This window comes from Equus caballus, chromosome 9, assembly GCF_041296265.1.
Source record: "Equus caballus isolate H_3958 breed thoroughbred chromosome 9, TB-T2T, whole genome shotgun sequence".
Classification (NCBI taxonomy): Eukaryota; Metazoa; Chordata; class Mammalia; order Perissodactyla; family Equidae; genus Equus; species Equus caballus.
In genome coordinates this window covers 60,931,112-60,945,124 of record NC_091692.1, presented here as the reverse complement: position 1 = coordinate 60,945,124, position 14,013 = coordinate 60,931,112, and the positions used below count along the sequence as shown (strand labels likewise).

The window sequence follows — 14,013 nt, the reverse complement described above, 5'->3', positions numbered from 1 at the left end:
TCCCAATCCTACCAAGCTGAGTGCTTCTCTTTGGAGCAAAGCTGGAGCCAGACAAACATCTCCCCCTCAACCCCAGTTTCAGTTGTGTAAACATCGGGACATGGACACACTGATTAGGCTGGTGAGAGGACAGTGTTCCCTGAGAAGGTCCCAGGAGGGGAGCTTGGATCTGGTTTCCTATTGTAGCTGGAGTTTGCCAGGAGCTGGCCTGCTCAGTGGCCTGGTTGCCATGTGTACTGCCTCGTGGGAACGTGGCTGTGGTGTGGATTCCAGCAGTGGCTTCCCTTCGCCTTCCTCCCCAGGGTGGGGCTTGGGGCTCTTGGCCCAGATGCCTGGAGGTGCAGGCCAGGGCCAAAGGCTAAGGTGAGGAGGACTGCCAACAGGCGACTTCCTCCCGGAACCCACTGAGCTCTCCAGCCTGGGGCTGAGAGCACTCTAATGGCGAGGCCGTGGGGACAGGACCCATGTGGGAGCCAACTCTCCTTCACCAGCAGGTTCTTGGAGTACAGGCCTGTGACAGAGATCCCCAGTCAAGTCACTGATCCCAGGGGACTGGGAAGGCCTGGGTGCAAGAGCTATGCCAGCACCCTGAAGGTTCTCAGGCCCAGCCCTTGTAAAGAGTGACATTCTTAAATTTTGAGCTCACCTCCCTTCTCTGATAGGATGATATCATCATCAGGATGATAACACTAGGGTTTAGAATAAAAGAGGGAATAACTTCCAGAAGGTGAAGATTATAAATGGGAGGGCCTATGGGTGCCTGGCATTTAACTTATTTAATTGTCACAAGAACTGTGCAAGGGAAGTACTATTACCTCCCTTCAAATAATTTCAGGTTAGCTAATGAGTGAGCCCCTCCCTGGGGTCAGCGACGGTACCGGGCATGCTCCTGACATGGTGTTAACGCTGTCTCCACCGTCTCGCAGGCAGGCAGGAAGGAGGAGATCATCTCCCTGCTGGTCAAGACATGTGGGCTGGGTTTCCAACCCAGCTGACTTGATTCCAAAGCCACCCCCCTACCCCCGTCATGTTTTCTGTGAGTCCAGGCTGCAGCAAGTAGGCAATGTACCCTGGAAGGTTGTGGAATATTCTTCCTTGGAGGACCCACTCTGGAGGTAAAGAAATAGCAGATTCTATTTAGCTTAAAATAGTTGTAAGGTTTGCTTGGAGGCAGAAGTTTGGTCCAGAAACATCTTAATTCCCCTTCATTCCAAAGATTCCATATAGAGATAAAGAGAGGAGAGTAGCTACTGCCAGGCAAAGACCGCTCTACAATGCGCCCATTCAGGCAGAACGAGCAGAAACCACCCCGCCCGGTGATGCAGCTCGCCCCTGCCACGTGAGGGTGGGCTCAGGATCTCTCAGCTTGGGGCCACTGGCTGATGGGAGGCCTATGCGTGGACTAGAGCGACTTCTCAGTGGCATCTGAGCTGGCCAGAAATGGGCCCAAAGTAACTGAGGGCACTCCTTTTTAAATTATTTTCCTCCAAAAGCAAATATATCTTTTGCTTGCTTCTTTGGAAATTTTGTTGAAAAGGGGTGTTTGTCTGACTTCCCATCAAACTGAGACTTGTGGATAGAGAGAGACCCCAGGAAATTATAAAGCCCACATTCTTTTGTTCAAATAGGGTTAGTTCCTCATTTCTAATTACTTTACTATTTCTTTGTTTTTAAAAACTCTTCAAGGTGACTCCACAAACTTCCCTAGAAATGATGTCAGGGTATTTTGAGCCTCCCAGTCAGGAACCTTATAACCAAGTCCAGTGGGTTCATCCTGACCCACAGGAGATGCAGATGCAACTTGATCACCCCCAGGCCAGCCCTCTCTCTTTCTCCACAAGAGTACTAGTACACCGTGGGCCGGTAACCTCCTACCATCTTCCCATTTCCAACTCTTTCAATCACCACTTTCCTCCAGATAACCTTCAGACTGTCCACAGATATTTAGCGACAGAATTCCCAACAGGTTCTAAAAACTTGGCCCTCTAAATTAGAATTTCTTGTCTCAGCATATAATAAGGTTGGGACAACAGCTTAGAGGATTTTTAGGTGGATTACAAAAAATCCAAACAGAATGTTCTTGTGAAAGCTCATTAAAAACATAAAACAAAACAAAGAAAGATCGTTTTTAGCACACAGGCTGCAGGGACGTGGTTCGCTGGTGCCACAGTTGGAGCTTCTCTGCCAGCTCATTACACAGTGGGTGCTCCCACACCTCAGCGCTGTGCGGTGCTGGGTGGGGCCTCTTCCCCCCAGGCCCCAGATCAGAGCTCAGTAACCTGCATGCCTGCTTCTCGTGTTAAAAGCAAAAACTGCCTGAAAGGGCAAGTTTCTGGAGTTGTTTATAAATATACCCATCTATTAAATGTGAAATGTTAACTGCTTATTTTTAAATGATTTCTTAGCAAGAGGGAAATATTTTCTTTATTGTTGTGCAAGCTATCAAAACAGTTCCGGCAGGGTGCTCTCTGAATCTTGTCATATTCAGTTAAGAGTTCGGGTAGCCCTATTAACTCTATGAATTACATTACAGAGAAAATGTAATCTTACCCATATGGCAACAACATGGGTCATTTGCTGCTACAATGTTAATCATATATGGGAATTCATTCACCAAATACAATGTTACAAAGGCTCTCTCCTTTTACTTTCAGAAAGTAAGACTTGTTTTTTACCAGAAAGGGCCCACAAGACCAACTCTGGCTGCTGTTCCTTACTTGAATTCATGGGAACATGAGGAGCCGCTTTATCAAATTGAAACTGCTTTAGAGTGAATTCAGGTCAGGAATGCGTTTTTTGAAGCCTTACCTTAGAGTATTCTGAGACAACTTGGTCCTCAACACTCAATCTTTAGCGCACAGGACTCCTCATACATTTTGCACACATATTCAAACCACCCCCTGCAGACTTTTCCAGCTCAGGTCTGTGGAGAGGCTGAGACACCGACAGCCTTCTCTCAGCAATCTGTCTAGACAGGCAGGGCCGCACTGGGTAGGTAGAAGGCTCTTTATGCATCTTATGAGCACACAAATCCTCTGAATTTCTCACCTACAGCTATTCATGGCCTGTAATGAAGAAAGCTAACAACCTAGGACTGGATTTCTTTTAGGCTCAGGGGCTCAGGGCCTGGGCTGGTTTTCCTGGCTGCACCAGAGAGCTAACATAAAGCCTTGTACCTGCAAGGAGCTAAAGAAGTGTTTGCTAAATGGAATTAAAATTCTAAGTTACCTAACAGTGAATATAACAGCTACTATTGCTTGGTTATTTATTAAGTGCCAAGTAGAATGCAGGGTACTTTACATACTTTCATTTCGCCTTCTCCAAATTAAAACCCATTTTATAGATAAGGACACTGAGACGTGGGGAGGTTCGGTAATGCTGTCAGCCTTATAGTCAGCAGTGGCAGAGCCTAGATTTAAATCCATTGCTGTCTAATGACAAAGCCCATGTTCTTCACCTCTCACCATATTACTTCCCTATGAATTGAAGTCAATAAGGTACTACCCCGAAGTATTTCCTTTTTGCCCAGGCCCTAGCTCATCACAGACCCTTAGCTTGTGTCCTCACCTGCTCTGAAAAGAGCCCCAGCAGCATAGTGCATCGCCAGGGCATGGACGAGCTGCCTGGCCGTGGTGAAGATGGGGCCTCTTTCAAACACCGAGAAGGACAGCGGAGTGTGGTCGGAGGCTATGTACAGCTTGAGGGAAGCATGGATGCTCACGAGGAGATTCACCGGCTGTATGACCAGCTTCCGTAACTTCACAGGATTCACCAAGGCCATCGCGTGCTGTCTGACCTGCATGGGCAACACCTGTTTGCCACCTGAGAGCACTGTGGGGTGACCAGCCGGGTTGCTGTTAGGAAGGTAAGTCTCAAACAAAGTTTTGATGTAGTACACAAACGTATCTTCCACGTATAACCGGGCAGGTTTCAATTCAAAACTGAACTCGTTAATATCAAATAAGCTCCTGCTCTCAGTTAAGGTGAGGCGAAGTTTGATAAAACAGTTTTCCTTGTATTCTTCCAAATCTTTGCTAGATATAAGGAGACTCTGCATTTTGGAACACTGGGTAGGTTCTGTTTTTTCTCCCTGGCAGACCAAGACAGCAAAGTGGAAATTGGACCTGTTATATAGCTGGTTATCCAACTGGAGGTCCCCACAGTAGACCTCCACACAGTAAAGCTGAAAGAGGGCTGCAGCTGTCTCTTCCCCAAGGAGGTGACCAGCCACTGGGGCCATTTGGAGAAAAACATTATCCAGTGTGAGTCTCAGAAGTTCAGATGATGCTTTGTGGTGGGTGAGGTCATCAAACACTGCCAGGCTCAACTGAGTGATGAACATTTTAAACGTCACAGTCTTCTCCAGAGTTCTAGAGGAGAAAGAGAAAAGACCATTAGTCTCCCCCTGCTTTTCTTTCTTTCCTTTTTTTTTTGATGACAGTGCCTTACTAAGCAACTCCTGATGTCCCTTCAGATTCTCAAGGAAACAAATAAGAACTCAACTTTCAGTACATCGTGTATGGACAGAGCCAGTCACACTCCAACAGTATTGGGAAATGTTCCCACTGGGACCATTACAAGTTCTTGCCACGTTTATGTGTTTCCCTTACCAACACTAGATTTTTACTGCAAAATCCCCCAAGTTTTTTGTGCACTAATTCTCTATCATGATCATCACAGAGCAGAAAGACATAATAAAATAACCAAGCCTCCTTAAATGGAAAAAGTAAAGCTAGCAGAAGAAAATCAGCAGGAACTCCCACCACAATGGCCCACTTACCAGCATCTCCGCCCCTGTGCTCTGCTCTCCCAACATTTCTAGGGCTCAACTGCCTGTGAACCCCTCTATTGTGCACTGCATCACTCTGCTCTCACCTCCTCAAGGTCATCACTCCAGCAATTCACCTCTCTTCTACATCATCATTGTTTTAGTCATTACTAGCAGCTTATAAACATGCTGTTATTGCTCCTACTTAAAAAAAACCCCCTTGTAACTCTACTTTGTCCTCTCGCTACCATTCATTTTTCTGATCCCCTTTACATAAAAACTCCAAAGCATTTTCTATACACTTTGCCTCCTATTCCTCTCCTTTCATTCTCTCTTAACCTTGCTCCAAGCAGGCTTCTGCCCCCCACCAGTTTACCAAAGCAACTCTTGTCAAAGCCACCAGTGACTTCCATGTGGCTAAATCCAATGGTGGATTTTCAGTTTGTGGCTCACCTGATCTACAATGGCATTTTGACACTGTCGATAACTCCCTCCTCCTGGAAACACTTTCTTTGCACACTCTCTCAGCTCTTCTACCTCTGGTCACTCATCCTCAGTCACTCAGGAGTCTCCCCCCTCTTCTCCCAGATCTCTTAAAGTTAAGGTGCCCTTGGTCCTCTTCTCTTCCCATCTCCACTCACTCTCCTTGGAGATCTCATCCAGTCTCATGGCTTGACATACCATCTATATGCTGACGGCATATGACATAGTACCATAATGTACCATAAATATACCTTCCACAGTCACATAATTAACCTGGAACTCCCCCTGAACTCCAATCTTACACCTCTAACTGCCAATCCACATGGTCACTTGTATGTCTAAAAGACATTTCAACTTGCCAGGTCTGTAATCAAACTCTTGATCTTACCCCTAAACCTACATATGGCCTTTCCCATCTCTGTTAAGGGCAACCACATCCTACCAGTTGCTTAGACCAAAAATTTTGGAGTCTTCCTGGATGCCTCTATTTTCACCCCTTATCCAATGTGTCAGGGAAGTCTCATTGGCTTTTCCTGAAAAGGCTATCCAGGATCTGACCATTTCTTACCACTTCCACTGATATCACTATAATCTAAGCCATCAGCATCTCTAGTGAGAATAACTGTAATAATCTCCTAACTAGTCTCCTTACTTCTACCTTGCTTCTTTACAATCTACTTCAGCAAAGCAGCCAACAATCTTCTCAAAATTCAGGTCAGGTCATGTAACTTCTCCACTTAAAATGCTCCAATGACTTCCTCATTTCACTCAGAATGAAAACTAAGCTCTACACAATGTGTCCCCTCCTTCCAGCCTTCCCTTTTGACCTCAGGTACTACTGCTTCCACTTTCACTTACCTCATTTTGCCCACAGCTGCCTTTTCCCTGCTCCTCCAATATGCCAGGCACACTGCTTCATACCTTTGAAGTGGCTGTGCCCTCTGTCTGCAAAGCTCTTCCTCCAGATTATTAACCCTCTGCTGCTTTCAAGTCTGTGCTCAAATGTCAATTTCTTGGTGAGGCTTACCTATACCTGTCTTTTTAAAACTGTGCTCTCTCTGTCCCTATGCCCTGGCACTCCTGATCCTTCTTACTGGGATCTATTTTTCTATTTGCAGAATACCAACCTCTTTTATATTTTATTATGATAAAATACATTTAGATTTATGATGCACCATAAAATTTCCTTTTTTTATTATTTTTGTTCTCTGTCCTCCCATTCCACACTTAGGAGAATGTGAGCATGGATTTTGGTCTTTTTATTCACTGATGTATTATCCCCAGAACAGTACCTGGCATCCAGGAAACACTTGAAAAGCGTGTGTTGAATAAACGAATTGAGGAAGTACAAGGAACTAATGAGCCTTCTCCACTTCTACTGCTCAGTGTGCAGTCTGTTGCTGTTGTCATCAACGATACCCTACTAATGCCCTCGATAAAATGTTTCTAAAATGGTTGTGTAGGCTTGAAATTTTGTCTTATGCAATTTAAATTTAGTCTCCAATTTTGTTATACTATTAGTGTTTTACAAACACTTCTGGGCAAAGAAAACATTCTACTCAACCTTGTTTGAAACGTTATAAATTCAAATTAATAATAATTTGGCATGGTCCAGATTAATGAGTTCCTAACCATATATGAGAAGCAAGGAACTTTTTTTAAAAAAGGGCTTAGATAGCCCTTTTTTTAGCTCTCTACCCACATCTATTAACAATTTTGTTTCTTTCTTTTCTTTTTAGTCTTATTTCTAGGAAAGTTTTCTGTGTATGTGTGTGAGAATGTGCATGCATATATGTATTTATGTGGGTGTGTATGTATATATGACACATAACTAGGATCATATTTACATATTCCACTTTATATTGTTTGCTTTATTTTAGATTTATCATATGCATTTTTGCTGTATATGATGTATATGATGGAACATTACTGTTAATTTGATAAGCAATATCTTATTTAAATTTGCATTTTCTTGATTACTTGTATTTCCTCTTCCTAGAATTTTCTGTTGATGTCTTTTGCCCTTAGTTTATTTTTGGAAGGAAGGGTTATCTTCATATTATTCCTACTGAATTATACGAGTTCTTTTGAATTAAGGATATTAACTCTTTGGTTCATGTTTGTAAAACCTGATGGCAACAGTCAGGTTGAAGGGGGAAAAATGTGGCTCTAATAAGTGAATTTATTGTTGATGTAGCTCTAATTTTTAAGTCTAATTACTAATTACTAGGTTGTCATGTGGATACAGAAGTATTAATTTGCATTTCATGCTAATGATAATGTATAATTCTAAGATGCATGTCTTAGTTCGTAAATCAGTTTGTTAAACTTACCACAGAAGAACTGGAAGAGGTACCCACGGAAGATGATATATTGCTAAATATTATAGGTATGATTTAATGTGAATAACCATATCCTGATAGATTACACGATAGTTAACCCAAAGCTTTAATGGATACGTAGGGATGACAAAGAATGGTAAATAGTAGGTTTACAACTTTATAATGAGAAAGCTTACTATACTGCTACTGGGATAATAATTAAACCCACCTGTTGGTATTGGTTAAAAGGGGTCCTGCTTTTCCTTCTGGGGCCACAGTGATGAAGACTGTGCCACAGTGATGGCCAATGTCCACATATACATAGCCAAAGCCAGTCAGGAACACAACCTGCAAAACAACATTCAAAATCCGATTTTGAAAATCGAAAAGAAGTAAAAAACACTACTGAAATGGTTAACTTCAAATGTCTCAAGTTCTGATTCAATACCACAAACACTTCCTGGTTATATTTCTTTATATCCATGTGTACAGGCTATTCAGCTGACTTGAAATGAAAAAAAAAGAAAGAAAGAAAGATCAAATCCAGATTTCTCAATATCCAGCTGTAAGGTTCATAGGAAAAAAAAAATGATGGATGACGGGGCATGAGTGTCTTCATTCTCTGCTTCTCTGGAATTGGCAAGTAACTCTGCATGGGCTGGAGCCCAGCCATGGGCCAGCTTTATGTCTGCATGTGAATCTCTGTGGGAAAAAACTCTAAAACTCAGGACTTGAAATGCAATGTGCAAAAAACTTTCAGGCTCTTGAGTGTTGACTTACTACCACGAGGATGCCCTTCTGTGCTGGGGACACAAAAACACACCCAAAAACCTACCAACAAGATGTATTATAATCCAGGGCACTCACATCACTTGTAACAGGAACATCAGATAGCTTCATTTGCTTGGAGTCAAAATTAATTTTTCTACCATGAGAAGGTAGACTAAGACCTAAAAGCACTTCTATCTCAGAAGCCAAGTGCCAGGCCAGCAGAACAGATGTCCTTTCACCATTAAATACCCATGTTGCTTAAATGGAGAAATATTTGAAAACAGAACAGAACTATTTGAAAAACAGCTCCAAGAACATCGTGTTCACAGCCAACATTACCTGAGGGTAGGGGCAATAACCTCCTTAGGTTTGGGAACGTTGACTCTGAGCATTTGCAATATCAATTCAGTCCAAGTCTGGGTGCTTTATTATTATTAGGACAGCAAATAAAAGAAGAAAGACTGAAATTCCTGCATGAAGGAACAAAGCTAGGTGCCTGCTTGACAGGTAGTGAATGTATTTGCATTCTGAGCATACTAAGAGGTACCAGAAGGAGTGTACACAGAACCACAGGAGAGAGTTACAGACTCAAATTTGGATGAGACTTTGAAGTCACTGGGCTGTTTTCTTAAACAATAGCTCTTCCTTCAGAAATCCTGACCAACTTCAGCATCCGGGGCACCTGGATGTTATCTCTGCCTCCTCCCTCTCCTCACCCTCTGCAGCCCAGCAACCATTAGATCCTCCAGCTCTGCCGGCTCTTCCACTAGTGGCTTCTTTTTCTTTCCACAGCCACTGCTCTAGCGTAGGCCCCTGTCTGCCACTCAGTACTCCCTGTGCCTCAAATACAACTTTTCTCCATAAAGTCCTTTCAAAATCCAATGTTTCTTTGCATATACGGCTTAAGGACACCTTATTCCATGAAGGTATTCTATAATTTTTCTATTCCTTTCCTTGGCTTGATACCTACACCTACATTCCAAAGTACTTTAACCATATTTCTACTTGATCACAAATTGTACTGTTCATCTTATAGTCACCTATTTATATATCTGACTCAATCACTAGATTGTCAACTTCTTGAGGGCAGGAGTGGAGTCAATTTGTACTCTCTATGGACGTATTTCCTAAATGGACTGCTTTGCAAAAATATCTGTTTCAAAAAACTCTGTATCCTGAATCTGCCCTATTTGTTCCAAGGTAAGAAGTGAACTTGACTATGATAAAATTCAGAATGCAGCCAACTTGAAAAATGGCTTAGCTCATGAATCTAAAACAAACTGGTATTCTTTGAGGAACATTCACATTTATGAAAGCCATTATTTTGTATGATATGTAAAGTAAGTCAATTGGTCTTTTACTAGGCTTACAGACACGGGATTATTCACTCGGCACAAATCTTTTAAAGGCCCTATGCTCCCATATATATTCCCTTCTCTCAATGACTGTCCATACTTCAGTGTGTACCCCAGGATTTTAGCAGAGTGTTAAAAACCAGAACTACCACCCCTCAAAGGAGGGAAGGAGGGGATCAGAAGAGGGAAATATTTATTTTCTGCTCATTCTCAAAGTAATCTTCAGACATTACGAAAGGAGGATACTTGTACTTTCTAAGATAGTAAAAATAAGCCAAGTTGATGGTTTCTGTTGACTGCTCAAGGGATTGTGAAAGAAAGCAAATTAATCTAAATCTTTAAGGTACTTCTTCTGCCCAAAAACCTAGACTCTGGAGAGAAAGTTTTGCTGGGTCCCTTTCACTCACCACTAGAATGGAAGAAACACAGATTGTAAGTCTTGGAGCCTATCATTGTCTCTTCACATATAGAGCAACAACTCACAACACCAAGCCTTGTGTACAGCGGCTCTAGGGATTAGGGAGTTAGGAACCTACGTGCCAGAGAAATTAGGCACCAATACCCAGGTCTCCCAGAAGTTTAAAGTAAATCCTTGTTTTGGTCTGATGGTTTGAACATTCAATCATTCAATTACTCAATACTCAAAGAGTACTTACAAAGAGTCAGTCACTGTATTAGGCACCGAGAAGATATAACCATACCCTCAAGTTGCTCACAGCTCAGCTGGTGAAAAAGCCAAGTGTGCAAATAATAGTAAATAACTAACAGTTCCAGGGCAGAGATATATAAAATGCTCCTCCCTCTTAGTGTACCAACCATCACGGTCTCTGAATAAGCTCATGAGGGCGATAGTTTTGTGCCCATTTTCTTCAGTACTTATAACCAGTGCCTGGTACTCAGTAAAGATCTAAATGGACATCATCTCAATGTGGGTCCTGTGGTAAAGACTTCTAGTGTCCACTCATGTCTAGCTGCCCTCTCCTTCCAAGCACAGGGCAGGATTATACTCCTCATCCCATTGCAGTTAGGTATGGCCACATGACTAGTTTTGGTCAATGGGCTAAAGGCAGAACTGACATGTGCTACTTCTGAGCCAAAGCATAAAAGAGCCAGCTTTCTTTCCTTGCTGCAGAGACTGAATAAAGGCTTTATGATCCAGATCAATGGTGGACTAAATATGATCTGCTGCTCGTTACTGTAAATAAAGTTTTATTAGAACGTAGCTACACATTTCTTTATATATTGTCTCTGTCTAATAGCAGAGTTGAGAAGTTGTGACAGAGACTGTATGGCCTGCAAAGCTTAAAATATTTACTATCTAGATACTAAAGAAAAAGTTTGCCGACTCCTGCTCTAGATGGTCATGACAGATTGTTACGCAATCAGGGAACTGCTCATCCCAGTATCCATTCCCTTGTTTAGGCCCTTCCTATACTGACACAAGAGCTTGGCTATGTGACTTTCTTCAGATAACGGGGTATTAGCAAACATAAGGCAAGAAGAAGCTTGATAAAGCTTCTTGGGTTTGCCCTCTTGCTACCATGTGAGGAAGCCTGGTCTAGCCTTCTTAAGGAGGAAAGATCACATGGCAAGAGAATTGCCCAGACTTCATCCCTCAGCCTACTTTCCAGCTGAAAGCAGCTGCATAAGTGATCCCAGACTCATCCTGCAGAAAAATCACCCAACCAAACCCTCAGAATCACGAGAAGTTAATTATTGTTGTTTCAAGCCTCTAGGTTTTGGGATGGTTTGTTACAATGGGGCAAATAGAACATGATGGAGCTTCCATCAATCTGGGTCCTTGAATGACCATGTAGAACAGAGCCCCCAAATGACAAAGACTGGGCACATAGCATGAACAAGAAGTAAATTCTAGAATTATGACAGGCAGAATAATCTAGCCTGTACTAGCCAATACAGATATTGGTAATAGGAGCAGGGTTCTAGCAAAAACCTAAAATATGAGCCCTTGGCTTAACAATCAGGCAGTAGAAACTGATACTGAAAACTAAAAAAAAGAAAATTCATGTTATGAAGTAGCAAGACATTTAGTAAAACCGTTGTCTGGGATTACTTGGGAGGTAGATCATAAACCAAATAAATTTGTAGGTCTGGAAGATGAGGTTTGGAAACAAAATATTAGTAGTGTGTTTTGGTTGCTGTTGGCTGTGTCTGGCAATGTATTATGAAGAAGAAGTGAGCTCAGGGAAAAGTTGGGCCAGTGTGCAATAAAAATGAAAGAGAATAGAGAGATTCCAGAAATTCAGGGCCTTGCAAACTTAGAAATGCTTTTAAACCCCAAACAGCAAGAGATAAAATTTAGTCTTCAAACATGAAGATAGATTAATACTCAGCCTTAGGGATATATATAGGCATTACACTCTCTGATAAAACTTCTTAATTGTTAAAGTGACTCAGGAAAATATTTAGATTAAGAGTATAACTTTCCCACAGAAGCCCTCTTAAATCCAGAAAGAGGTAAGGAAGCAAGATAGCACAGAAATATGTCTCAAAAAAGGACCATGGATGTGGTTATTAGTACCTGGAATTCTCTGGAATCAAATAAATAAGAAGTCTACTGAGTTTCTGAGAAATTACTACTGCCCAATAAACTCATGAACCTAGACTAAAAGAGACTGTCATTATTTGAGACTCAACATAAGCTTCAATTGCAGCCAAGGAAGATCTCTGAGGGAGATCCAGGAACTAGAAGAATAATGGTAAGAGAGCTCTTCCAAGAGCAGAACAGGGGTCGGAGACTTCATTGCTTCCAGAGTATAGACCCCGCAGGATGCACCCAGAAAAAACTGCAGAATTTTTATGGAAGAGAGGCTGCTCTATGTGTCTCATTCTTCCTCTTTCCAATTTGGAGGGGCTATTACTGCTATCCCATCCATTAACATGGCGAGGAGATAGGGAGCAGATGAGTTCATAGGTTTCCAGATGGAAAGAAGTCAGGTCCAGACTAAGAGACGAACACTCAGAAGTACTGGATTTCCAGTGCGCTGTGTTGACTGGTTAGGACCCTGGGAAGGAGATTTGTTTGTTGTGTGTATAGTTCGAAAAAGAATGAATGAAATGACTGATGGCTATGGGGATTTTTCCTTTTTTGAGTTGTTTGTTATTGCAGGAGGAGCTAGCCAGTCCTGATCAATGCGGTCATTTAGTTATTTTTTACTTTCTTCACTTCACACTGGCAGTGTGGGGGTGTGTGTGGAAGGCTATAGGCAACATATAGTCAGACACTTGCTGCTTTAACCATAAAACATTTGGGGGATACTCCATTTTGCCATTTGTGTCTGTGTTAGAGCACTTTGATCAGTAAGACTTCCCCTTACATATGTGGGTATAGAATACCATTTGAGGCCAAAGTCCTGCCTTCCCCTTCCACACTGTCTTTTACTACAATTACAAGTAAAAAACACCTTAATATAACATGTGCTCTTCTGTATATTCAGTTATCTTTATTAAAATGATTAGTTATCGGGGCCAGCCCAGTGGTGTAGGGGTTAAGTTTACACACTCTGCTTCAGTGGCCCAGGATTCATTGGTTCAGATCCCAGGTGCAGACCTACACAGTGCTTAAGCCATGCTGTGGTGGCATGCCACATACAAAACAGAGGAAGACTGGCACAGATGTTAGCTCAGTGCCAATCTTTGTCACACAAAAAAATTATAAATAAAAATAAAATGATTAGTTATCATATTTATGTTCAACAAATAATATTTTAAAAATTACACCAGTTTAATTTTACTGTGTAAATAAGTTACAAGGTGACATAGGAAATAATTGAAAGTACTCCTGAAAGTCTGTCTCTCTTGCTTTCTTTCCCTCTTTCTGCTCCCCCCCGCCCCCCTCCCCCCTGCCAAATAGGATACATGTGACAATCCAGGGATAATAAAGAAAGAGTTATAATGCAGCCCAGCATTGCAGCTGAGTTAAACTCAAATCACAGGTATCCCTGTTATTAAAAGTCTTTAAGCTGTCCCCTCCTCCAATTTTAACTGATTCCCTCTTCAAATGGGCTCCAATTCCCATTATGGTACCTCTTGCTGGGCTTCTCTCTCCAACTCTCTTTCTTCTACCTGACTCATTTTGCCCCCACCTTAAATTTTCACTTCCTTTCTTGATGGTTAATTCTGTGTCAACTTGACTGGCCACGGGGTGCCCAGATTCAAACACTCTTTCTGGATGTGTCTGTGAGGGTATTTCCAGATGAGATTAGCATTTGAGTTGGTGGACTCAGTAGACTGCTCTCCCCAATGTGAGTGGGCATTATCCAATCCGTTGAGGGCCTGAATAGAACAAAGCGGG

General features: G+C 42.2%; 1 protein-coding gene across 6 annotated transcripts in view; it reads right to left on the bottom strand.

The window, feature by feature from the left end:
- VPS13B (vacuolar protein sorting 13 homolog B) overlaps positions 1 to 14,013 on the bottom strand; it is a 777,539-nt gene that overhangs the window by 18,177 nt on the left and 745,349 nt on the right. For all 6 annotated transcript variants that reach the window (XM_005613228.4, XM_070222393.1, XM_023649188.2 and 3 more), the window contains exons 55-56: positions 7,802 to 7,920; positions 3,568 to 4,370 (exon numbers count right to left, since the gene is read on the bottom strand). In XM_005613228.4, the coding sequence (XP_005613285.2) occupies positions 3,568 to 4,370; positions 7,802 to 7,920 (922 nt within the window). The remainder of the gene's footprint in view (positions 1 to 3,567; positions 4,371 to 7,801; positions 7,921 to 14,013) is intronic.